This window comes from Dendrobates tinctorius, unplaced genomic scaffold (assembly GCF_039654945.1).
Source record: "Dendrobates tinctorius isolate UK_male_01 unplaced genomic scaffold, ASM3965494v1 ptg000022l, whole genome shotgun sequence".
NCBI classification, from domain to species: domain Eukaryota; kingdom Metazoa; phylum Chordata; class Amphibia; order Anura; family Dendrobatidae; genus Dendrobates; species Dendrobates tinctorius.
The window spans coordinates 84,501,138-84,527,714 of record NW_027361690.1 but is presented as its reverse complement, the minus strand read 5'-3'; the positions used below and the strand labels follow the sequence as shown (position 1 = coordinate 84,527,714).

At 40.4% G+C, this 26,577-nt stretch overlaps 1 protein-coding gene across 3 annotated transcripts in view; it reads left to right on the top strand.

The window, feature by feature from the left end:
• The window catches only part of PCSK6 (proprotein convertase subtilisin/kexin type 6), a 346,824-nt gene that overhangs the window by 301,104 nt on the left and 19,143 nt on the right, over positions 1 to 26,577 (top strand). For 2 of the 3 annotated variants that reach the window (XM_073568833.1, XM_073568832.1), the window contains exons 15-17: positions 2,164 to 2,266; positions 3,511 to 3,707; positions 5,118 to 5,205. In XM_073568833.1, the coding sequence (XP_073424934.1) occupies positions 2,164 to 2,266; positions 3,511 to 3,707; positions 5,118 to 5,205 (388 nt within the window). Of the gene's footprint in view, positions 1 to 2,163; positions 2,267 to 3,510; positions 3,708 to 5,117; positions 5,206 to 26,577 lie in introns of those variants that run through there. The other variant, XR_012230962.1, reaches the window with a different exon arrangement.

Here is a 26,577-nt window from a genome sequence, read left to right as displayed (position 1 = left end):
CCTTCCATTTTGGAGTTTTTCAAGCAGGATTAGACACGGGTCTGGCACTGGCTTCTCTCAAAGGCTAGATTTTAGCTCTATCTGTCCTGTTCGAGTGAAGGATAGTTTTCAAATCACAGGTTAAGACCTTCATACAGGGGATGCCACATCTCATCCCTCCCTAAAAGATTCCACTGGAGCCTTGGGACCTTAATTTGATCCTAGGAGCCCTGCAAGAGGCTCCCTTTGAACCCCTGTAATACAAATCTCTTACCCTTCTTTCTTGGAAAGTTGCTTTTCTTGTGGCAATAACATCCATCAGGCGGGTTTTGGAATTGGTGGCTTTGTCTTGCAAACCTCCTTTTCTAGTTTTCCACCAAGACAAGGTGGTGTTGAGGATGGCTCAATCCTTGCCTAAAGTAGTTTCTTCTTTTCATTTGAATGAGGACATAGTTTTGCCCTCGTTCTGCCCAGCTCCGGCCCATCGTACTGAGAAAGCTCTTCACACTTTAGATTTGGTGAGAGCACTCAGGAAATCAATTTCCAGAACTGCGTCTTTTCGCAAATCAGATTCATTTTTGTGCTTCCGGAGGGACACAGAAAGGGCCTACCTGCTTCTAAAGCTACAATAGCCAAATGGATCCATTCATCAATCCAAGAGGCTTATCGTGTCAGAGGTCAGCCTATCCTGGCGGGGATTAAGGCTCACTCCAGTCGGTCAGTGGGGGCCTCCTAGGCCATTCGGCACCAGGTATCAGCACAGCAAGTGTGCAAGGCTGTGACTTGGTCCAGCCTGCACACGTTTAAGCATTACAACATTCATTCTCAAGCTTCTGCAGATGCGGCCCTTGGCAGACGGATTCTGCAGTTGGCAGTATCACATCTGTAGGGCAGATTTAACCTCTTGGTACACGAGGTTTCAGCAGTCTTGCTGTTTCTCACCCAGGGACTGCTTTAGGACATCCCATGGTCCTGTGTCCCCCAATGAGGCGAAGGAGAAACAGGGAGTTTTGTGTGTACTCAACGTAAAATCCCTTTCTCAGAGCCAATTATTGGGGGACACAGCACCGACCCTGATGGCCCGTTGGCTTGTGGTTGTTTTTTGTTTTTGACATGTTCATTATTGTTTGCTATTGAAGAGCTCCTACTGCTTTGGCACCAAACTGGAGGAGTTAATTTCTTTGTGTATTTGCTTAGTGTCATCCTAGTGGCAGCAGCATAACACCCATGGTCCTGTGTCCCCCAATAATTGGCTCGGAGAAAAGGATTTTAAGATGAGTACACACAAATCCCTGTTTCTCGGATTCTGAAGCATGTTCTCTCATAATTTTTGCATTGTGCTGTTCCTCTTGTTCTTCCTGAATATTTATGAATAAATTGCAAGCTGGATGCTGCCTCTCCACTGATAAAAGCCCATCCGATCGTAAAGATTCAGAGTGTGGGGAAAATATATATTTTTGTACCGTGTTAGCCAGTAGATAGAATTTGAGAGTCCTCAGTGATTGAAACCTTTTAATGGCTCAGGTCTCCATCAGACATAGAATGCAAGCTTTCAAGACTACTTTGGTTTCTTCATCAGGCATAGAATGCAAGCTTTCAAGACTACTTTGGTCTTTTCATCAGGCATAGAATGCAAGCTTTTGAGACTACTTTAGTCCCTTCATCAGGTATAGAATGCAAGCTTTCGAGACTGCTTTGGTCTCTACATCAGGCATACAATGCCTGATGAACCGACTGGAGTAGTCTTGAAAGCTTGCAATTTACCATCTTTTCAGTTAGCCATTAAAAGGTATCAACCACTGAGGACTCTCGGAGTGTATGGAGACACTACTAGCCAGTCTGACCCAGTGGTCAATTTATTCATCAAGTTTTAGGAGAAATAACAAGTGGCACAGCAATTAAGAGAAAAGATGATTGATCATGAAAAATTCAAGTATAAATTAAAATAGATGTATTGAAGAGCTGACCGATCCTCTGTATCCTTTTAAAGGTAAGTAAATTGTTTCCACAAAGAGTTTTAAACCCAGAAAATCAATTCTACTACCTCTATTGAGAAGTGACTCATTTAAAGGATCAGAATTTTTTTTTTTCCCTAGCATGCGCTTCTGCTCACCATAATTTGATTCTTCTCTTTTTGCACACCAAATCTACGGTCTTTAGTAACAAACATGTTTTCTTTCTAAGGTCCTTGTCACACAGAATGTGGAGACAGAGGATGTGATGGGCCTGGCGCAGAGCAATGTCACAACTGTGTCCACTACAGTATTGGGAGTGTCAAGTCTGGCAGGTAACAGAGGGCATGACTTCTTATAGGCAGTAAGAACTGTAGAAATTAGCATGTTCACAGACTGTGTTAGGCCGTGTTCACATGTCCAGCAATCATCCGCCAGAACGGATCCAGCAGTAATATGTTGGCAACATATTTTGCATGCAGAACTTTTTTTTTTTTTTGCCTGGCTTGGGCTACTTGCACACTTGCGTTCACAGGCGCAGCGCTCGGCCGCCGCCAAGCTCCGCCCCCCAGCCACGCCTCCTCCAGTCAGCTCCTCCTCTGGGTGCATGACGCTGCATGCGATCAGCGTACCCTATATTTAGTGTTGGGTACGCTGGCCGTGCGCTGGTATGTTTTTGCCGGCGCATGCGCCCTTTTTGCACTGCGCCGAGTGCACAAAAATGCAACGCACAGCGTTTGGCGCACGTCAGCGTAGCGCAAAAAGGGCCCATGCGCCGGCAAAAACATGCCAGCGTACTCAACGCTAAATATAGAGTACGCTGATTGCATGCAACGTCATGCGCCCAGAGGAGGAGCTGACCGGAGGAGGCGCAGCCAGGGGCGGGGCTTAGCGGCGGCCGAACGCTGCGCCTGTGAACTCAAGTGTGCAAGTAGCCTTAAAGAAACTTTTTTTTTTTCAGCTAGATCTGTGTTTTTTTTTTTTTTTAGTGTTGAAGTTTTTGGAAAATGTATCCGTTAATTAGCCATCCATTTTCCTTTCATTTGAAAAGGATCCGTTTTGAAATGGAAGAAAATGGATGACTATTTAATGGATCCCTTTTCCTTAGACTTCAATGTAATTAAAAAAAAAAAAATCTGATTCAGCTGAAATAATTTTTTAAGACCAACAAAAAGTTGTTCCTGCACATCATTTTTGACAATGGATTACTGCTGGAACCATTCTAACGGATGATTACTGGACATGTGAACATAGCCTTAGTAGTAGGGAGACTGTGTAGGCAAAGATCTGATAGAGCGAGGGAATACTCAGGAGACAACTGGACTTCTGTGATAAGTTCGGGTATGGTTTATTGAGGCAAGGCCAATGGTAAGTACTGCTATTGTACTTTCGAATGTATATACTTATCTATATTTTATTGGTCGCTGAGCACTCTTATACCTCAGCTAACCTACTGACTTCTGAGTAGTTCCTCTGTTGCAGCGTTGGCCATTGGCAGTGGATATTGCTTTTTGACCATGCACTGTGGCATCTATGCAAATTGATAACCTTAATTATTCCTGTTTTATGGTTTATTCAGAAAATGTGTGAGCACCTGTCCCTTGGGATACATGGCAGATGTTGCTGGTAGGAGATGTAGGCGCTGCCACAGAGGATGTGACTCCTGCTTTGGACGGGGTCAGAATCAGTGCAACTCCTGTAAGAGAGGGTTCTACCTGCAACCCGAGATGAATGCCTGTACGACATCTTGTCCAGCTGGAGCCTACGCTGAAGAAAGTAAATGTTTGCTTTACCCTATCCTTTCTATGCATAGATGTGCTTATGAAATATCTAGCTACCATCCTTTTGGTTTTACTTATTAGATTGCAAATATCTTTTTATATTTTTAATCAAAATATGTCAAGGGTCAATTCCATTTTGCTACTTCAGCTGGCAATGCACTCGAAAAGTGATCAAGATTGCCTGATGATCTGAGGTATTGTCGATATTTGAAATAAACTACTTTCAGCTAAAAAAGGTTGTGGCCAAGCGCTAACTTGTGTATAGCCAGATTTAGGGATCATACTCGTCTGCAAGAAAAACGGAGTAGTGCAGTCTGATAAAAAATCGGATTGTACTCTGACCAATGTTCATCTAAGAGTTACAGCTTTTTGTTTTTTTTTCCTCAGCTGAAATCAGACTGAGAAAAAAAATCACAGCATGCTGCAATTGTCTTAGTTTCTTGGTCGAGATTCGTCAATTGTAAGTCAATGGGTGTGATAAAAAAAAATCGCATGGCACTCGGACCATGCGAGGGCTGCCATGGTCATTGGAAGTAAAAGGGTATGTGCATTATGAGATTTTTTGAGGCAGTCAAGAATGTCTCATTTTCTATTGGAAACACTTATTTGGGAAGTTTTAGTATCCGTTTTTCATTTTCCTGAAGTGGTTTTGGGAGAGTTCTTGAAACAATTTGGAAGTTTGTTTTTTCCCTATGGCCTTTTTTGAGTATTTGATTTAACGGTGCATAGTTGAGAGATTCCCATCAGGAGATGTAGCAGCATGCACTTTCTTTTTCCCACCATGAGTTTTTCAGAACCTGAAATAAAAACAAACGCTCAAAAGACTGGACATAGGAACCGCAATGGTTTTACAGTAGAAATGAATTGGAAGAACCTTTGACGCATTTTTTAGCCATTCTTTCTTTTCTTTCTTTTTTTTTGTAATAATTCGGGTGGTTTGTTTTTTGTGCACGAACACAATACCCTGACTATTTCAGAAGCTTCTCCTATGAAACAGTCAATGAAAAATAAGACTGCATTAGGATGCCCGTCATTGAGCTCTTTGAGGTTTTCTTTGGCACATAGACTTGAACATTTGATTTTTGAGCTGTAACTTTATTTTTTGGACAATAAGGCTGCAAACTAAAAAAAAAAGAAAAAAGCCAAGCGTGAATGAGCCTCACAAACTATGGGTAGATGTTCTATTCGTAAAAAACACTGATAGACAACATACTAGAAGATAAGACATGTGAAGGAGGCCTAAGCAGAAGACAAGATTATACTGATAGATCCTCTTGAATATTCGTTCAAATGACGCTGTGGCAATGCAATTTATCTCCATTTCAGTGAGCAAAGAAAATATTTTTTGATGTTACTGTTATGTCATTGGTTCATTGAGGCTTATCGTACCATGTTCTTTTTTTAGGTGTCAGGAGATGTCTGAAGTGTCACCAAAACTGTAAGAAATGTCTTGGTTACCCTGATAAATGCGTGGTTTGCAGAGATGGGTACAGGTAAGTCTCCAGCTGCATGTTGAGCAGTTGATAGATACAAATTCATAAAAATGTGTGAATTTAATTAGAGAAGAGGGAACGGTATCGTCCGATTCGTTAAATTAAATCACAAACCTGCCAAATCAGGTGTCATGGCTAACAAGTCACAAACTGAGATGACAAAATTTGCTGTAAAAAATTTTTTTCATTAATTACTGATGGTTTATATAGTTTTAGTGGTTTATGCTTAATGGTGACTCTTTTATATAATGTTGGTTGCGTACCTTTTTAATGCTTGTTAGGGCTATGTGCAGGTTTGTCCTGTAAGGTCTCGATAAAGTCTCTGATCCAGTGTCTAATTTAATCCTGCTTGTATGGATCGTCATACACAGTGGGCATTTAAGTGGACAAGGTCTAATTTCTATAATTGTCTCCAACATCAACATTCCAGAATCAAGTGGATTTGTCACCAGATTTCACAATAAAAATTGCATAGATTATTAAAAGGATTTTGGGTCTGATGAAGTTATAGACTTAATGTGAAAATCCCATGTCAATATGGCTGTATTAGCTTTTGTGAAAGTTAATGTACACCAGCTTTGTCAAGGTTTAAGAACTATTTATTAATGGATATAAATTTACATTAATACAATTTGTATTGTTAAATCGCAGACAGATTCACTTTGTCTTACCCTGTCCTTGTAGAATTTTATAGAAAATTTTTAATGGCCTTTAACTTCATGTTTTTTTTTTTCATGACAGTCCTTTATTCAACCATTGTAAACGGGAAATGAGATGAATTTAACTAGGGCTACACAACTCAACTATAAAAGTGGACAGGTTACAGACTCACAAAAGATAATCTCACATGATGTGTTCTCAACATAATAGTGCATCTTATATAGGGAGGTATTCCCACAAATGGACATAGTAATGATAGTGTTCCATGTGGGAGCTCGGCTTAGCTGACAAACGAGCTCCTATAGCGCTGCCCCTGGCTCTTTAATCCTCTAGGTGCTGCATTCAATAGTAACGGTTAAGGGTTGTGAGTAAAAAGACTTCATCTCTCACCACATCGCCACCCTGACCTCACCCCTATGCTAAGTGATCCTGGTGTACTGATGGTTGTCATGACAATCAGAAGGCAAAGAATGACTTCCGGATCTGCCAGGTGTTTTGGCCTGTATCACTGACAGATCGAACACCCTGCAGTATAAAGGTATTACAGGGTTTTAGACCATTGACTAGACAAGTTAAAGATCAAGACCCATAAAGGGACTAAGAAAATAAAGGTTAAATTAAAGAAGTCTTAAAATGGAGCAAAAAAAATCATGGAAAAATGTTTCTCCAATAGAAACATATATATATATATATATATATATATATATATATGTATATATATGTGTATATATATATATATATATATATATATGTGTGTGTGTGTGTGTATATATATATATATATATATATATATATATATATATATGTGTGTGTGTGTGTGTGTATATATATATATATATATATATATACTGTATGTATATATATATATATATATATATATACTGTGTATATATATATATATATATATATACTGTATATATATATATATAAAATGAACAAAAATTACATTTAGAATCGTTCCATCTGGAATGACCCCACTTGCTGAATTGTAAAATTACTTAACCTTTACAGTAAAATATTAAAAATTGAGTTCTCAATGGTTGATACCTTTTAATGGCGAACTGAGAAGATGGTGACAAATAGCAAGCTTTCCAGACTACTCGGGTCCATAGACTAACACAAAATCTGTGAAGGGTCACATACTTATACACAACAGGACAGAATAAAGCCGTAATGAGACAAGTTAAGAATGATCAATGTGGGAAGGAGTTAAACAATTGTGGCAGTAAATCGTGGGTGCAGTTCATGGGTTAAAATTTTCACTCTCCTTTTGTCAACTGATTGAGATCTGATCTGGTGTTGTGATGCACTCTTGAGGTCTGAGCAGCATATTCCTTAATTGATATAGAAAGACACAAATCCATGCGACACATCCATTCCTGCACTGTCAAAGGTTGTCATAAGTTTGATCCTGTTGCCAGGACCACAAAATATTTGGCCACTACTATTTAGCCATCTTTATCTTGTCCATGGTCACTATAGATGGACAGGTTTGATATTTTTTCCTGCTGCAGGGAAACTATCCTGTTGTGATTGGAGAGAACAGGAAGCTTCATGCAATGATGCTTCTTAGATTCGGGTGCTGCCTAAAACACAGAAGTGCGGGGATCTGGAAATGCGAATTTTATCGGGCAACTTTGTTGTAGTGAAGGTTGTAGTTTCCGGGCAGCTACTCCTTACACCCCTCTCGATTTGGATTGTAGGTGACTACTAGAAGTACCTGTTGTATTCTTCTTTAGCTTTGTAATGTAGGGCATGTTTCCTTGATATTCTGGTGCTCTTGCAATACGGTTTTCAATTATCCTTGGATGATAGCCCAGATTCAAAAAGGTCTCTGAGGCCCCCATGATTTGTTTCTATCTGTAGGGTTGGAACATATCCAATGGCTTCATTATAGATGATTGGGATAAAAACTTTCCCATTTTTAGAGGTATGACATGGTAAATTGGCTTCTGGTACAGAGATGTCTCTATTTTATTGTTCTGAATACTGATGGTGTCCAAAACGTTAAAGGGGTATTCTCTTCTCCAAGATCCTAGCCCAATAAGTAGTAAGTTTAGCAATATTCGCAAATACCACCAATTAGAAATGTAATATATTTTTTCTATTGTTACGACCACTATATCCACTCATATAGTGACAGTGAGTTGCTAGTGGTTGTAAGCATGGATACAAAAGGTCTTGCAATGCCTGCACATGAGGAAAGCGACGTAGCGAATCAGAAAAAAATATACAACATTTCTAATTGGATGTATTTGCGAATAATATTTTTATTAAAAAAAAAATAAAGTGTAGAAGTAACAAACAAATCTAAATCTAGTATCGCTGTATTCGAAGAATACACCTTGCTTATACTACAAGGTGAATGGCATAAAAATGAAATGAAAGCAATTTTTGAGCTGCTGTTTGTATGTTCACTCTGCCCCCCTAAAATTAGATTACAGCTTCATTCAAGTGTGTCCTGTATTCTACACTAGGTGCTTATATTGAGGTTTAATTCCAAAGCTCCGATTCATCAAGAGCGCCTTTTTTCCCCTGGAATTATACTTGTGGTTTAAGGGATGCCATCGTTGAACATTAATTTGATGAGTGCGAGTTGGTGCGCTCTGACTCACCCGAAATCCGCTCAAACTGTTGGAGGTGGGCGAAAATCTCTAAACATTTACACAGCCTTGCGTTGCGCAAAAGTTTATAAAGTTTTCAAAGCTTTTTACAACTGTTTTCTGACTTCTGAAAGTTTCGATGAATTGGGGTTTAAATCTCGAAAAAAATACAGGATTCCGACACAATCACTGACAGAACCATTCACTGTAATGCGGCAGATTGTACACTTTGGACTCTTTCCTCTGTTTCTGGTAGGATCTTTCTTTTTATGCATGCACGAGACACAGTTAACCCTTTTTTGCAACTCTAAAAGGAACACCACCAGAACAGAGGCCAGATAAATTCCAAAGTGACTAGATCTGCCTCATACTTGTTAATGGTTCAGTAAGAAGAATCACTTATTCCTCAGATTTACAGAAACCCCAATGTAGGTGTTCAAAGCAGAACCCAGAATATATGTTAACCTTGCCTTGAAAGCAATCCAAAATATTATGTACCCCAAAATGGTGCAAAAAGAAAAACTTAGGGTAACTATTGTTTTCATTTTTATTTAAACAATCGGACACATTAGATGTGTTACAAAGTTACTTATTTTTATCAGAGAATTCTGCTTCTTTCTCTGCCAAAATTGATCAGTCATTATCAAAATTCTCCATTGTGAGGTAAATCATTCAGTGAGGACCTTCCCATCACTGAGATAGGAGATGGCAGCAGCTACTGATAAGATTGTGTAGGCGGGAGCAGGAGGAGCTAGAAACAAAGCTCCTCCCATACCTCCTATCTACATGGAATCTTATCAGTAGCTGCTGCCATCTCCTCTTTCTCTGATAAGATATATTACAAAGTTGCTTATTTTCACGTGTACTATAGATTTGAGATAAAAATTAAAACGACGGTTACTCTTTAAACTCAACCCACAAGAATATGATGCAGACACTAAATAGACATATGGTAAATATTCACAAGGTTGATTGTTTTTTTACAACACGTTTTAAGTGCATGAAAATTCAAAGTTCAAAAACTGCAATTTTTTTTTCAAAATTTGTTGCAAATATCAGCAAACCTTTATAGACCCAAGTTTACTACTAACACAAAGTACAATGTATATCCGATAGTTGGGCCAAAAGTATATAGTATCTCCTATTCAATTACTAACTCGTCCGATGAAAAAAATGGAGACCACCTATTTAAAATGACAATACAAAAATCTTTCTTGCATACAATAACAATTTTAAAAAGGGTTATAAGTTAGTACAAAAAAGGACAACACCTGGTACACGCTAGCAAAGAAGTGGCAAAAGTACGTTCAACAAAGAATATAATTTTATTATGTTATATAGACGGTGATTTCTTTCTGTTGGTCATATATTACATCTTCAGATAAATCATACACATAGACATTCAGAAAATATCCATAACATAACAAAATTTCATAATAGAAAACATCATTTATAGGGTCAAGTTGCTTGTGCAGAATTTAAAAGGGCTGATTAGTAGGAAAAAAAAGGACGTTTGTATAAGCAAATTCATAGAGCCCATGTACATGAATCAATTTTGCTCAGATATGCTTTTAATGTTCATACATGACTATTAAATCGCCATCATAGGATGACAAAGTACAATGTGTCATAAAAAGGCAATCTCTGAATCATGGGGTTAGTTACAAGCAGTTTAAAGATAATACCAGGTAAGGTGACATGTCAGATTTTAAACAAATTTTGTCCTGGTCAGGAAGATGTGGTCAGTCCGGTTATATACAGGCTGTTTTGTGCCATTTTATATAAAAGTATAAAATGGAAACAAATGACCAGAAAGGTTCAGCACACATTTAGTTTGAGTCTACTTGCTTATATAGCATCATTAATTTCACAACACTTTAGACCACCACCCCTGTCCCTGTTGGGGTTCACAATCTAAATTCCCTTTCAGTATGTCTTTGGAGTGTGGAAGGAAACCAGAGGAAACTCCATTAAAATAAAATATTAAAAATACAGCATCTCTCGAGTTGGCCGAGTTTTGAAGATCATGTCAGGATATAATTGGGTAATTATAACACGCACGTTTACCTTTTTCTTGGAACTGTCAGTCTCCTCACCCGCTAATAATGATATGCTGACATTCTCCTGTTGTGAAAAAGGTCAGAAGTTCATTTCAGTGTATAATAATCATGCAGAAGGGAGACTGAAATTAATGAGGTCATTTTTAAATGGAGCCAAACATGAGCGCTTGTTCCTTCTTTTGGATCACGATCAAATGAAACAAGTCTCCTCAAAGATGCTGTCAATTATGTCCATGCACCCACTAATTACCCTACATGGCCACAAACTAATTTTAGCACTAGTCGCCTAATAGGATAATGTCGCCCACCACAAAATAGATTGGTGCCATAAAATCATATGCTCAGCTATGAGAGCCACCCCTTTTCTTTCTGGACTGATGGTCTACATGCAGAAGCTGTTTTTGAAAAAGGCTGGATGTGTTTGCTTTCAAAGAACCATATTGACTTGAGCAAATATTTTCCTGTAGCTTGGGTAAATAGGTAATCTGGAGGTGGGCCTGAAAGGGCACTCTGTTGGTTTGGAGGATGAGGCGTAAAGAAATGCAGGAAAAACCTTTAAGCACGTGCTTCTTTGATCCCCTTGGTGTCACAGGGGCACATTCATTTTAGAAGCGTTTTCCTCTTTTCTAGTGCAGTGAAGGAAATGGCTTCATGATGGATAAAGATCCTGTGGGATAACTCTACATACTAGGAGAACGTTAATGCATTTTGGCCAGAAACATTAATTTGAATATGTTAAGAATTATTTCACTAGTGTTATGTTTTCTTCCAGTTTGTCTGATGTTCAGGACAACTTTCTTGAACAGGAACTTTGTTTCACGGATCCTTTATATTGTAGTGAAATAAATAAATTAAAAGTTAAAGGCTTTGTTCCAATGACTCAACAAAAGTAATGTTCGCATACCTGACACCATACCTTTAGTGTCGCGTGTCTGCTCACATGAATCTAGATTTACAAATCTAGATCTTCTATTCTCACCAAAAGTTTCTCTGCATTTAATATAGCAAACACTTAGGGCCCCTTCACACATAGCGATCTCGCTAGCGAGATCGCTGCTGAGTCACAAGTTTTGTGACACAACAGCGAGATCGCTGTGTGTGACAGCGATCAGCGACCGGCCCCCTTGCCGGTATCGCTGATTGCTGTAGGAAGCCCTGGACTTTTCTTTGGTCGCTGGTCTCCCGCTGGCCATCACGCATCGCTGCATGTGACAGGCGGGAGACCAGCGATCAGCTGGTAACTAACGTACGCATCGGGTATCCAAGGGACGTGCGTCCCTTAGAAACCCGATGTGTGCGTTAGTTACCAGCGCGCTGATGCAGGGAGCTGGTAACGTACACATCGGGTATCTAAGGGACGCACGTCCCTTGGATACCCAATGTGTACGTTAGTTACCAGCTCCCTGCATCAGCGCGCTGGTAACTAACGAACACAGCTACGCCGCGCTGATCGCTGGTGAAGTGGTCTGCTTGACAGCTCACCAGCAATCATGTAGCGACTCACCAGCGATCATGTAGCGACTCACCAGCGATCCTGACACGTTGATATCGTTGTCGGGATCGCTGGTGAGTCGTTATGTGTGACGGGGCCTTTAGACCGCGTCAGACAGCCACAACACATGCTGGGATTGCCTAACAGGAATATCACTGCGTGTGTTGCAGCTGTCTAACAAACGCAAAACATGCAGCTGCGGGAACTCTAACATATTATCCGAGCACCCCCAAAATACTTCGATAACACCTTAGCATGCTCGAATAATGCTGTATCCGAGCATGTTCGCTCACCACTAGTGGTCGTCATTGCTGTATTAGCTGAGGCCAATATTTCGAAAACTATAAACCATGTGCCTGCACAGAATGGCGTGATTTGAGAAAACCTCCAAAGATGTATTTGATACTGTGGAAGTAAACAAGGTGTCAACAGTCTAGCAAATTACAACCCTGGTGTGCTCTAACATGTTCAAAAACAGATCAGGATGTAGCTTTGCACGGATGGGCTATAGCAGACAGGAAAATATTGGATCGTTGAGCAGTGGAAAAATATTTCCTGATGAAATGATTCTAGATTTCTGTTGCACCATGCTGATGGGAGGGTCAAATGAATTGAAAATTTGGCGCAAACAGTAGAAATGACGAAACCTTAGTGAGAGGTCAATAGTTCAGGCTGGTGGAAGTGGAGCAATAGGGTAGGACATGTTTCTTCTGATACCTGTGGATGGATAGATATCTTGATAGTAGGGCTTACCTAACTTAGCATTGTAGCATTTATTCCTTCATTGTAGCGCTGTGGCAGAAGGATGCTTTCTGCAAGACAACACACCATCCCACAAGGGGCATTTACTTATGGATTGGTTCCAGGAACATGACAGTGAGGTTTTTTTTTATTGTCTCCCTTGGCTCCAGTCGCAAGATCTTAATTCTACAGAGCATCTCTAGGACACGGAAGAATAAGGCTGCTCAGAGAATGTCAGGACATTAATTTAATTTGCATTGACTGTGAAAACGATCCTGTTCGCGTGGGGGAATATTCCTGTAGAAAGATTACGGCACTAGAGTTGAGCGACTTTGGTCAGATCGGGTTTCATGAAACTGGTCCGACTAAGGCAAAAAAAAAAGTCACAGTTTCGTCCGAAACCCGACCCCAGTGCAAGTCAATGGGGAATAAAAGTCGGCATTGAGCAGATGACATTCATCCACTCAATGCCGACTTTTATTTCCCATTGACTTGCATTGGTGTCGGGTTTCGGACGAAACTCTGACTTTTTTTGCCCTAGTCGGACCAGTTTCATCTGAAACATTTTGTTTCATGAAACCCGATCTGACCAAAGTCGCTCAACTCTATACGGCACCTTATACCATGATGCAGCTAAAGGATGTCAAACACTGTACTACATGGGCTGAGTTGTTTAATATCATTTTTATATTTTCCTATTATTTCTGATCTTTAGTTAGTTTTTAGAAACTCCAAAAAAAAAAAAAAACTGATGTAGCGCTTCCAGCCATAATCAGTGTGATAAATGACTAATCTGTTTACCAAAACAAAATTTGTACTTTAACATGATGTGACAGGATTATGGCAGACGTCATGTGGAATGAAGGATCTGATCATTCTAAAGGGCAGAGCTTGTCACATTCGAAAGGGTACAGAAGGTTATTCTTACCATAACCTGGAGCCGGTACATCACAATTCTCTACTGCTTTTGCCACTTGCTCATGTAACTCGTAGTGATTCCCCCTGGGTTATGGTTTGTTGCACAGCATCGAATATTGCCAGAGCGGTGTCACTCAGAATAGTACCGGCTTTCTCTTAACCTATTTGGATGTCAATCAAGTGATTACTGGATGTGGTCTCTTGGGTGCCAGTGACAATATGCACAGGGTGCTGCTGCGATGCACAAATACTAGTAAAATCCTCTACATTCTGACTTCTACATCGCCAGTGCGTGAATACTTTATGTATAAAGTATACCCTGTGCTTTGAAGAGCAATTAACATGAAATTCTTAGCAAAATATTCAGCTGGGATAAGTGGACAGTGTTAACGTTGCATAGCTGTTGCTTGTTTTGAAGTTCTCTTACTAAATCAGTTTACTAAATAAACATTTATATATATTTGAGATAATTTGCTACTAGTTTCAGTGATTTTTTTTTTTTTCCCAAAAAATATTTTGGCAATATTTTCACAGTATCCTTTTACTGCAATCTAAGGTTCTCCAGTGGCTTCTGAATATCTTAAAGGGTTTGTCCTATTTTAGAAAAGTTTTTCCTATAAGTTTCCATTAATAGTAAGAAAAAACAAAAACATAGTGTGCTGTGCTTACCCTGTCCTGGACTCGCGCCGAGTCTCAAGTGCTCCTCTGTCTGTTGTCTGCAGCGCTGGTGTCCCGTCAACAGCACAGCAGACAATGAAACTGCTGGTATAGATAGCACAAGCTGCTCTGAACATTTTTTTTTTTTTTTTTTTTTCATAGTAACAGAGCTTATACAAAAAACCTTTCTGAAAGGGGACAGCCTCTTTACTCACAAACTTATGTTTTTTAACTTTAATTACAATAAAAAATTATGCTGACCTTCAGAACATGTTCCTTTTGCTTGGGCATCTAAACCGAGACCACTGCAAACAGTCTTGATTAAAAAAAAATGTCATATCGTTTTGTGATTACAACTCCTATGGAGTCTGAACCTTAACTTGCAATCAGGAAATCTTCAGTTTTTAGAGTTGCAATTTGTGTTAACTCTAGATTGTGTAATCAGAAGAAATGCAAAAATGCAATGTTATGCCTTGTAATATATATAACTTAATCATAAAGATACCATTCAAAAAGTGGTTAAATTACTGTGAAGAAGTCTACAGGGCACCCATGAAAGTCCCACAAGTGCCAGGACCAGCTGTTATAGAGCTATAGCAGTGCAGAGCTTGCTCATGAATGGCAGCAGGCAGGTGTCCATACATGTGTATGCAAAATGAGGCCAAAGCTTTCGGAGGCTGGCTTGATGTCAAAAAGGGCAGCCAAAAAGTCACTTCCATCCAAGAAAAACATCAAGGACAGTTTGATGTTCTGCCAAGGACTGAGGTAGTTATTTTTTTCTGATGAAGCCCGCTTCAGACTGTTTGGGACATCTGGAAGAATGATTGTCTGGAGATTGAAAGATGAGGGCTACTATGATGTTTACTGTCATGGCAACAGTAAAGCATCCTGAGACCATTCGTGTGTGGGGGCTTTTCATCCATGTAGTGGCTCACGCACCATTTTCATTTTGCCTAGGATCATTGTCGTGAGTAAAGAATGGCATCTACACCTCCTCCAAGTGCAACGTCTCCCAATTTGAATGTCTCCATATTATAAGTTGAGGATCCAAGAAAAGCACTTCTGAGCATCCGCGCTGCTTTAGTGATAAGAGTTCTTCAGAAATCCATATAAATCTTTCAAGTTCTTTATTATATGTACTACAGAAACTACGCGTTTCGAGGTGACAAACCGCACCTCTTCTTCAGGTACAACTCTGTACTCTAACCTGAAGAAGAGGTGCGGTTTGTCACCTCGAAACGCGTAGTTTCTGTAGTACATATAATAAAGAACTTGAAAGATTTATATGGATTTCTGAAGAATTCTTATCACTAAAGCAGCGCGGATGCTCAGAAGTGCTTTTCTTGGATCCTCAACTTATGATACCTAGTGGACGCTGTCCACCTGCACGAGCTCTGCAGCAGCTATATGACTGCAACAAATGTTGAGAGTGGTTGTGTCTGAACACAACCCATAAAGGGTGAGTACTCCAGAGTACTTTTATATTTTAATTGATTTATACCAGGTGAAGCCCTATGTCTGCGCCCCCGCCCTTGTTTTCTCTAATGTCTCCATATTGGAAACAGCATCGTACATAATGTCACCTGGCAATAGTGATAACTAAGTAGCTCTGTAAACAAGACTTTGACACTCTGGGTCCATGGCTAGGAAACTACCCAGATCCCAATCCCATTGAGAACCTGTAGTCAATCCTCAAAAAGAGAGGGGACAAACAAAAATAGAAATATGATAAACTCCAAGCCTGGAGTAGACAAGAATGGATGGTTAGCAGTCAGGATCTGGCCCAGAAGCTGATATCCAGGAGATAAAGGGCAGAAGTCTTCAAAACCTAAGGGTGAATATTATAAACCTTTAGTTTTTGCATAAATTTGATGTATTTTTTGATTAAAAGTTGAAAAACTTATGAAATGCTTATAATTGTACTTAAGTAACCATAGAAACATCTGACCTAAAAGCAGCAAATATTTTGAAAAGGAAAGGGCTAGATAAAGGTCTTTGCAATAACTTTTCATTAAGAATGGTCAACTTTGTAGCCACAAACTATTCAGAAAGTCTCTTAACTTTAGAAAATATTACAATTTGAGTCCTCCGGTTGATACCTTAGAATGGCATTCTATGCCTGATGAAGAGACCCGAGTAGTCTTGAAAACTTGCAATTTGTTAGCCATTAAAAGGCATCAACCACTGAGGACTCTCAAGTTTTAATATTTTTCTACCTACTGGCTAACACAGTACAGACAGATATAGATAGAGATTTTTTTTTTTTTTCAAGATCCACTGGGATAATTTAAAAACTATGTAAAAAGTCATTATTGTACAAAATTGTTTATATTTTTATTGCATAGTATGGTAAACTATAATTTTTTTAATGCTATAAAGCGTACCATAAATCATACCTTTTTTTTTCTTTATATACAACACTAGTAGTAGAAGTATCTGATGTTGCACAAGTTTTTTTTGGTGTAACGGTTTGTGTGCTTTACAACTTACTGTAATTTGCTACTGATGATGAGCTAGCATATCAGATTTATGCGCAAAAAATATATGTGCTGAGTTATGACATTTTATGCATCTCTAATGGTGTTTTGATGAGATTTAACCCCTTAGTGACGGGGCCAATTTTTTAAATTCTGACCAATATCACTTTGTGGTGATTACTCTGGAACACTTCAACAAATCCCATTGATTTTGAGATTTGTGTTTTGTGGCACATTATAATTTATGATGATGGCAAGTTTAGGTTGATCAGAAATTTGACAAAAATGTAAAAAAAAATTGCAGTTTTCAAATATGAATCATTATCCCTTTAATCCTGATGGTCATGCCACATAAAAACATTAATAAATACATGTCTGCTTTACATCAGCACCATGTTTAAAATGCTATTTTATTTTGTTAGCCTTTTAGGAGGTTTAAAAATGTAGCAGTAATTTTTCATTTTTTCAAGAAAATTTACAAAATTTATTTTTTTTGAGGGACCTATCCAGGTTTGAAGTGACTTTGGGGGGGGGTGCTATACATTGGAAAACCCCAAACGGGATACCATTTTAAAAACAGCACCCGCTCACATATTGAAAACTTCTGTCAGATAGTTTATTAACCCTTAAGGTGATTTTCAGGAATTAATGCAAAGTAATATAGCAGGAATGAAAAAGTTTACCACCTAAATGCTATAGCCGGAGACTCTAAGGCCGCTATTTGGCCATGATCTGCTATGGCAAACATCAAGACCACACAATCATGATCTCGGTGTGGTAATTAGATTAAAGCGGAAGCCCCCACAATTTATTAACCATTTATTTGATGGTCACTTTTGACAGTAGCAACTAAAGGGTTAAACAGATATGGACGGTGACAACACTGATCGTTTGTGATACAGCAAGTTGTCAGCTATAGTGTACATCCAACAGCTGCTGGATTGTCACCTATGTGGGGATGATATTCTCTTGTATCTCAGGTCAGTAAAAAGACGTATTGGCGGTCATTAAGGGGTTAAATGTAATATTTCCTTTTGCATTAGGTTTTTGTAATTATGTAAAGGAGGGTAAGTCCAAGAGAGCTGGAATCTGATGTAAACCTTACAAAGTGGCTGATTTACCAATGTGGAAAATTAGGCACATTAATGGTCCAACTGGTTGTTAATTATTGGCTTTTGTGTTCGTTTTTTTTGGCTAATATCTCAACATTGCTTTTGTTTTACAATTTTGGCAAATATGTTGATTAACGGTAGATGCAAGAGAGCTCAGACCCAGTCTAAACCTTCAGAAGTGCCTGATTTACCTGCATGATGAATTTGGTGAAGAATGGTCCACTTGTCGATCTCCTCTTCAATCTTCTTACCAATTAAGTTTTTTGCTTTTCCTGCCTTCCATTCCTTCTTAATTTTTGCCAGAGGTGTATATATACATACACCCACACAAAGGCAAAATAGACAACTGCACAGTTTTATAAAAATCAGCTTCTCTACATGTCTGACAGCCATTCCATTCCAGTGTCAGTTGAATTCCAACCAGAGTGCACCTCTTTCTACTTAATGTGCTTCTGATTAGGTGATCACCTGAACCAAATCTTATTTAAAGAAGGAAAGTATAAAAATCCCTGCTGTGATGTTCACAATCCTCTTGCAATAGGACAAGCTGGATGGCAAAACAAGTGCTAGCAATATCCCAAAAGTAATAGGAATGAAAAAATAACTTTTAACCATGCCAAAGGAGTTGATAAGAAAAGTCTTGACTGTGGAAAAAAAGGCTCAATTCTGGCTTTACTAGCAGAGGGATACACTGAGCGTCATGTTGCCTTCATTCTTAAAATTTCTAAGACAGCAGTTCATTACAACAAGGTCAAGCAGCAGACATTGGGGACAACAAAGCTACCTACCGGCAGAGGGCAAAAATGACTCCACTGACCGGGATGACCGTCATCCTATTTGAATGTCACTCAGCAACCACAGGATGACATCAAGCGACCTACAAAAGGAATGGCAAATGGCAGCTGGGGTGAAGTGCACAGCAAGAACAGATGGTAACAGGCTCCTAGAGGCAGGGCTCAAGTCATGTAAAGGTAGAAAAAAAAGCCTTTCATCAATGAGAAGCAAAGGAGAGCCAGGCTGAAGTTTGCCAAAGACCATAAGGATTGGACCATAGAGGACTGGAGTAAGGTAATCTTCTCTGATGAGTCTAATTTTCAGCTTTGCCCAACATCTGGTCCTCTAATGCAGTGGTCCCCAACCTTTTTTGCACCAGGGACCGGTTTCAAGCAAGACCATTCTTCCATGGCCCGGCAGGGTGGGGATGGAGGTGTGGCAGGGGCGGGACTTTGGTCATAAGGGGGCGGGGCTATGGACACGGTTGTAGTGTAGCAGTGCATACTTATAATTAAATAACATTTATAATGTGACTCAACTCACCATAGGTTTTGAATGAGTGCTCCATCACCCCCTTCACCCCATCACTCCCTTCTCGCCATCATTGCCTTCACCCCATCACTGCCATCTCTCCATCATTGCCTTCACCCCATCACTGCTGTCTCCCCATCATTGCCTTCACCCCATCACTCCCTTCTCCCCATCATTGCCTTCACCCCATCACTCCCTTCTCCCCATCATTGCCTTCACCCCATCACTGCCATCTCTCCATCATTGCCTTCACCCCATCACTGCTGTCTCCCCATCATTGCCTTCACCCCATCACTCCCTTCTCCCCATCATTGCCTTCACCCCATCACTGCCGTCTCTCCATCATTGCCTTCACCCCATCACTGCCGTCTCTTCATCATTGCCTTCACCCCATCACTGCTGTCTCTCCATCATTGCCTTCACCCCATCACTGCTGTCTCTCCATCACTGCCTTCACCCCATCACTGCTGTCTCCCCATCATTGTCTTCACCCCATCACTCCCTTCTCCCCATCATTGCCTTCACCCCATCACTCCCTTCTCCCCATCACTGCTGTCTCTCCATCATTGCCTTCACCCCATCACTCCCCTCATGGCCTTCTCCTCATGTCCCCATCTCCTCCAGGGCCAGGCTACACAAACACAGACCAACACACAGACACACACACACACACACTATATATACACACACAGACACAGACAGACATACATACATACACACAGACACACATACATACACACACACAGAGACACACACACACTATATATACACACACACCACCTCTCTCCTCTCACCTGTCCGCAGCATCGCCCGCGCTTCCTTGCTCTGACACAGCAGCGGCGCGCTCCTCTCTGTCAGTCAGAGACAGGAAGCGCGGGCAGGAAGCTGGACGCAGTGGACGGGTCCTTGCAGCTCCGCTCCTGCTATTCCCTCTTGCAGGCCGCGGAGCTGCTTGGATCGCTCTCTGGCCGCCGCTACACACGCCGCTAAGAACTGCTGCGCGCCACCCCAGCCCCCGCTACGCCACTGACTGCCCCTGGCTCCCCTTGTGTCCGCGGACCGGCAAGGGCACTGCAGCGGCCCGGTGCTGGGCCGCGGACCGGCGGTTGGGGACCCCTGCTCTAATGGTTAGACGGAGACCTGGAGAGGCGTACAAGCCACAGTGTCTTGCACCCACTGTGAAATTTGGTGGCGGATCAGTGATGATCTGGGGATGCTTCAGCAAGGCTGGAATTGGGCAGGTTAATCTTTGCGAAGGACGTATGAATCAAGCCGCATACAAGGTTATCCTGGAAAATTAGTTGATTCCTTCTGCTCAGGCAATGTTCTCCAACTCTGAGAACTGTTTTTACCAGCAGGACAATGTGCCATGCCACACAGCTAGGTCAATCAATGTGTGGATGAAGAACCACCACATCAAATCCCTGTCATGGCCAGCCCAATCTCCAGACCTGAACCCCATTGAAAACCTCTGGAATGTAATCAAGAGAAAGATGGATAATCACAAGCCATCAAACAAAGAAGAACTGCTTAAATTTTTGTACCAGGAGTGGCATAAGGTCACCCAAAAGCAGTGTGAAACCCTGATGGAAAGCATGCCACGACACATGAAAGCTGTGATTTAAAAATCATGGACATTCCACCAAATATTGATTTCTGAACTTTTCCAGAATTAAAACATTAGTATTGTGGTTTCTAAATGATTCTGAACTTGCTTTCTTAGCATTATTTGAGGTCTGCAAGCATTTTTTTGGTATTTTGGCCATTTCTCATTTTCTGAAAATAAATACCGTATATATGCGCGTATAAGCCGAGATTTTCAGCCCATTTTTTGGGGGGCATAGTTATGGAGCAGCATATGGGGGCGTAAACTATGGGGAAGCATATGGGGGCGTAATCTATGGGGCAGCATATGGGGGCGTAATCTATGGAGCAGCATATGGGGGCGTAATCTATGGAGCCGCATATGGGGGCCTAATCTATGGAGCCGCATATGGGGGCCTAATCTATGGAGCCGCATATGGGGGCCTAATCTATGGAGCCGCATATGGGGGCCTAATCTATGGAGCCGCATATGGGGGCCTAATCTATGGAGCCGCATATGGGGGCCTAATCTATGGAGCCGCATATGGGGCAGAATATGGGCGATAATCTATGCAGCATTTTATGGGGCCATAACCTTTGTGCAGCATTATATGGGGCGTATTTTGTATGGAGCATCTTATGGGGCCATCTTGGACTGTATGGAGCATTATATGGGGCTCCTGATTTCAATATGGATATTCAAAAACATTTAACCTACTGATGTCTCAATTTTACTTTTATTGGTATCTATTTTTATTTTTGAAATTTACCAGTAGCTGCTGCATTTTCCACCCTAGGCTTATACGCCAGTCAATAAGTTTTCCCAGTTTTTTGTGGCAAATTTAGGGGGGGTCGGCTTACACACGAGTATACAGTATACGGTACAAAATTTAGTGCTTGGAAATTCAAAGACATGTCAGTAATTTATAGAATAAAAGAGAAATTTACATTTTACTCAAAAATATACCTATAAAGAGAAAAATCAGACAAATGGAAAATTTTGCTCTGGTCTCTTAATTTTTGCCAGAGCTGTATATATAATTTTTTAATATATTTTATATATAGTAATATATATTTTTTTTTGAACTGCAGAAAATGCTTGACCTTGATGTACAGATAGAAATTTTTGTTTATATTCGAGCTAAAGATCACAGGATAATATATTAAGCATTGGTTAAAGAGACAACAAACAAAATATCAGCAGATTATTTGTTTGTTTTTGTTCTCTTGAGATTTTGTTAGTTACAGAAATGGCACAAGTATTGAATGCAGTTGTCATAGCAACATGTGCTTGATGCCATAGTGACAGGTTTACTGTCGCTTTTCCTTTTTATGGTTTATTTAATATATATATTTTTTCCAAACCAGAATCTCCAGTAGTTCATACACTCCAGTCGGCATCAGTCTTTTTATACTCCACATTAGAGGAAAGTGAAATCATTTGATCACGATGTGACAGGATGTGGAACTGGATGGCGGCAGGATCCAATAAACACTAGAAGTGTAAACCGACCTGAAACTTTTTCTCTTCCTGTGGATTTCACAGCAGAAATATAAATGTGGGAATGGGGAGATAATGAGGTTTTAGACCTGATTAGATCTCGCTCAGGTTTGGGTCACCTTTTTCTCAGAAGATACTGAGACTCCATACAGAGGCCAAACTGGTAGGAAATATTTAGGATAATGATCTTTGAGAAGAAAACCTGTTTTCTTCTTATAGCAGCATGATGCAGGAAGAGACCCTGAATTTAACGATGTATCACTTAGAACTGCTGCACCCAGCAAACTGACAGTTTTTAGATTTAGCATGAAGCAGAACTGATAAAGCTACCCTCACCACTCTCTGTACCTACAGTGTCTATACACAGGGAGCTGCTTATCACAGAAGGGGGAGGAGTCAGACTACTAGGCACGTGCTTTTGTGTCCCAGCCATAATGAGCTCTTGGTTCTAAAATAATCATTGCAAGTAAGCAAAAGCATGAAGGTTGATAAGAGAGGCATTGCTGAAATCTGTGTTTTAACCCCTACATCATGCGGTCTTCAGATTACATAGCAAAAACCTGCTGAAGATTCACTTTAATGTCCTTCCCTTTAAAGGCAATGCATAATCAGAAAATGAACTACTGTTAAAATCAGTTTGTTAAAGGGGTTGTCTGGTCGTAGGCTAGAAGTCTGCAGTCACGTTTTGACTGCAGACTTTTGTATTCTCACAGCGCACTGTGAGGATCCTCCAGCTCCAGGAGCGATGGGGAGAGGCCACAAATGTGATTTGCATACCTGTGATCACATATCGACTAGATGAGCGCAGCCTTGCTCAATGCAATTGTATTGAGTGAAGCTGCACACAGTCGAGTCAGTATGTGGATGGAAGGATGCAAATCGCATACTAGAGGTCACATGACTGCCCGCTCCTGGCGACAGAGAATCCTCACAGCGTGCAGTGCACACAATGTGAAGATTCAGAAGGGTATGTGCACACGTTGCGGGTTTTGATGCGTTTTTAGACTCGCGGAATTGCATCAAATTCCGCAGTGCAGAGTGCACACAATGTAAATCAATGGGAAATCCAAAAGTGCTTTGCACACACTGCGGAAAAAAAGTGCGGATTCGCAGCGTTTTTTTCCCGCAGCATGTCCATTCTTTGTTGTGCGGATCTGCAGAGTTTCTGCACCCATTGACTTGCATTGAGTCGGGCACTTCCGCAGCAAAACCGCAGGTCTAAAAAAGATATAGATATCTATCGATATATACAGTATCTATCTTATAGATCTATCCATCTATCTATCCATCCATCTGTGTGTGTAATGGAGTGTGGGTTGGACAAATGTAAAAGAGGAGGTTGGACCAGAAATGACATCACCAATTTTTTGTTAACATATCTTTATTTAGCTTACAAAAACGCATCAAAAACGCGTGGATTTTTACCTGCGTTTTCTGCCAAGAGGTGCAGCTTCTGTGCAGAAAATTCTGCAGGCAAATCTGCACCGTGTGCACATACCCTTAGTCTGCAGTTAGTGACTGCAGACTTGTAGCTTAAGCTTTTATAAATGTGAGGGGGGGGGGGGGCTTTTTTTTTTTTATATACATTTTGATCTGTAATACAAAAAATATTTGCAGTTTTCACACTGGCCTCTGGGACTTATCTATATTCCCTACTTCTATGTTATTTCAGGAAATTCTTCTGTGTTTTAGCAGCAATGGACGCACTCAGACCATATATTTTGTATTAAAGCATCTAATAAACCTACTCTAAGGTCATTGTGAAGGGAGGAGGAGCAGGGCAGCTGTGACATAGCACAGGATTCACCAATCACAAGTTGCAATCTGCTGTAATCATGTCTGTGATAGCCTACTGAAAACGCTTCTTGAAAGGACATGAAGTATGAGCCCCTTTGGCCAGTGTCAGAATTGCAAAATGTATAACTGGTTGTTTTTCCTATAAAAGCTGTAAACTGAAAAAAAAAACTTTACATTTTTTTGTCAAAAAATACATTCAGTACAAAAATCTGATGGAAAGGTCATTTTGTAATTGCGCATTCCTTTTAAAGCACTTCTTTAGTGCAGTGTGTATGCAACTTTTGGAAATAAGCGCTGCTCCATGTCATTTGATGGGTGGAATATTTTTCAAGCTGTGTCCAGCTGTTAAAGAAATTTCATGACTATTTTGTATATATTTTAATTTAGGAGTAATAAATATTGAACTTGGGACATTTTGGGTTGTAATTTTCCTAATTGCTCAACTGCTGTAAACAGCGGTCTGCATTATGTTGGCAGATTTATAGGGCAATGTGGAGAGTTGATATCCCTGCCGCTGCCCTGCTGATAAAGGCGATGTCCCGGTGAGCTGGTGTATACATCCGTGGAGTTTCAGTGAAGGCTGAACGCTACTCTTTGGGGTACATTAGCGGTTATTACTTTGCTTCTTACCTGATAAAAACATTCATACATACAGATTTTTTTTGGTTATTTTTACTGTTCTATGATCTCATGCAGACTGATTTTTAGGTCATTTTACTGTTCTATGCGTCCTTTTAATGATCAAAATTTTTTATATTGGGAATGGGTCTCTGATTTTGCGGTTTGATATGAAAGGCTCAGGCACTGCATATAGAAAGCGGTGAGAACAAAAGTGTTAAGGATTAAAAATAGTTCTGCCTTTTTCCAGAAACTCTTGTCCAGAGTCAGTGTGAAGTATTGCAGATCAGCGTTGAAACTTTAAGAATGAATTCACACAATCGTATGACTGTATTTTCTCATCCCGATTAGGCTGTGTTCCCACAATTAGTTTCTGACATTACGTATTTTCTCTGCATCAGAATCACTATGTCTTACAGTTCCAGCAAAGTGGATGAGATTTAGAGAGCGCTCCTGTCCACCGGGCTTTTTTTTTTTGTGTGGCTAAAGCAGTATAAACTGACCTGAGTTTTATGTGCAGATCTTCCCAATAGAACTGCGTTAGATGCAGAAAATACACAAAAAAAAAACTCATGCATTTTTAGTGCGTTTCCGCTGTGGATTGCCACTAGAAATGCATGAAATCTTCATTTGATTGTATCAAAAAAAATTTCCAATCCAAAGTACAAGAAGTTTCAAAAACAAAGCCGCTTTATATAAAGCATAGCTCACTAACGAGACAAAACCACAGCGTCAAAATCACAATAAAAACGCATTGAAAAATAAAACATATGGAAAAAGTGCAATTAAAAAAAAAAATCCGAGTAACCTAATTTATATTATAGGTGCGGAATATCTGCAGCATCAAAAGCCTAACGGACAAAAGTCTCCGCCCAACCATTGGTTTTGTGTCCACAGTGTGATCCGGCGGTGTTCGTCTTTTTAGACAGCATAAGCGTGGCATCGGCCATAGTTTTGTGCACTTCTGAAAAGAAAGACACCTCTGAACAGAGGCCAGACGAAGTCGAGAGTAATTGCTGCCTTATTATAGTGAATGGATCTCTCGGGGATTTAGGGTATGTGAACACGGTGCGGATTGTCCTGCGGATTTTTCCGCACGGATTTGGTTAAATCCGCAGGTAAAATGACCTGCGTTTTAACTGCAGATTTTGTGCAGAAATTGTGCGGATTTCCCATGCGTTTTGACACCTGCGGATTTCTATAATGGAGCAGGTTGTCAAACCGCTGCGGAATCCGCACAAAGAATTGACATGCTGCGGATTTCAATCCGCAGCTAATCCGTGCAGAAAAATCCACAGCATGTGCATGCGTTTTTCAAATTTCATAGACTTTAATGCTACTGTACAACGCAGCAGAATCTGCTGCGGATCCGCAGGGCCAAATCAGATGCGGATCCGCAGTAGAATCTGCAATGTGTGCACATACCTTTAATCTGAATCACGTCACTCAGAGTATCGTTTCTCCTTACGGAGAATGACATGCTAAGCATGCCGTGATGAGGAGACTTAAAGCCGCAATGCTCCTCTGGGAAATATGCAAATTGTCTCTTCAGAGAGGAAGAGGGCTAGAACTCTAGTGCCACCTATTGGAAGTAACAATCCTAAAAGTCAATGTCGACTCTTTAACAAGCCTTGTTACATGACTTAGGAGGATAAAAGCCAAAACCAGAATCTCAATTTGCAGACACTGTGTTTCGGGGTACTGCCCCTCGTCAGTGCAAAGTGTGAGACCTGGTTTGGCTGTGTGAGAGGCGTCTGACCAATATCCAAGAAGTATCGTTTCTCCTTGCGGAGAATGACATGAGAGATTTAGATGGAAATCCCAAAGTGCTCAGCGTAGCGCGCCGG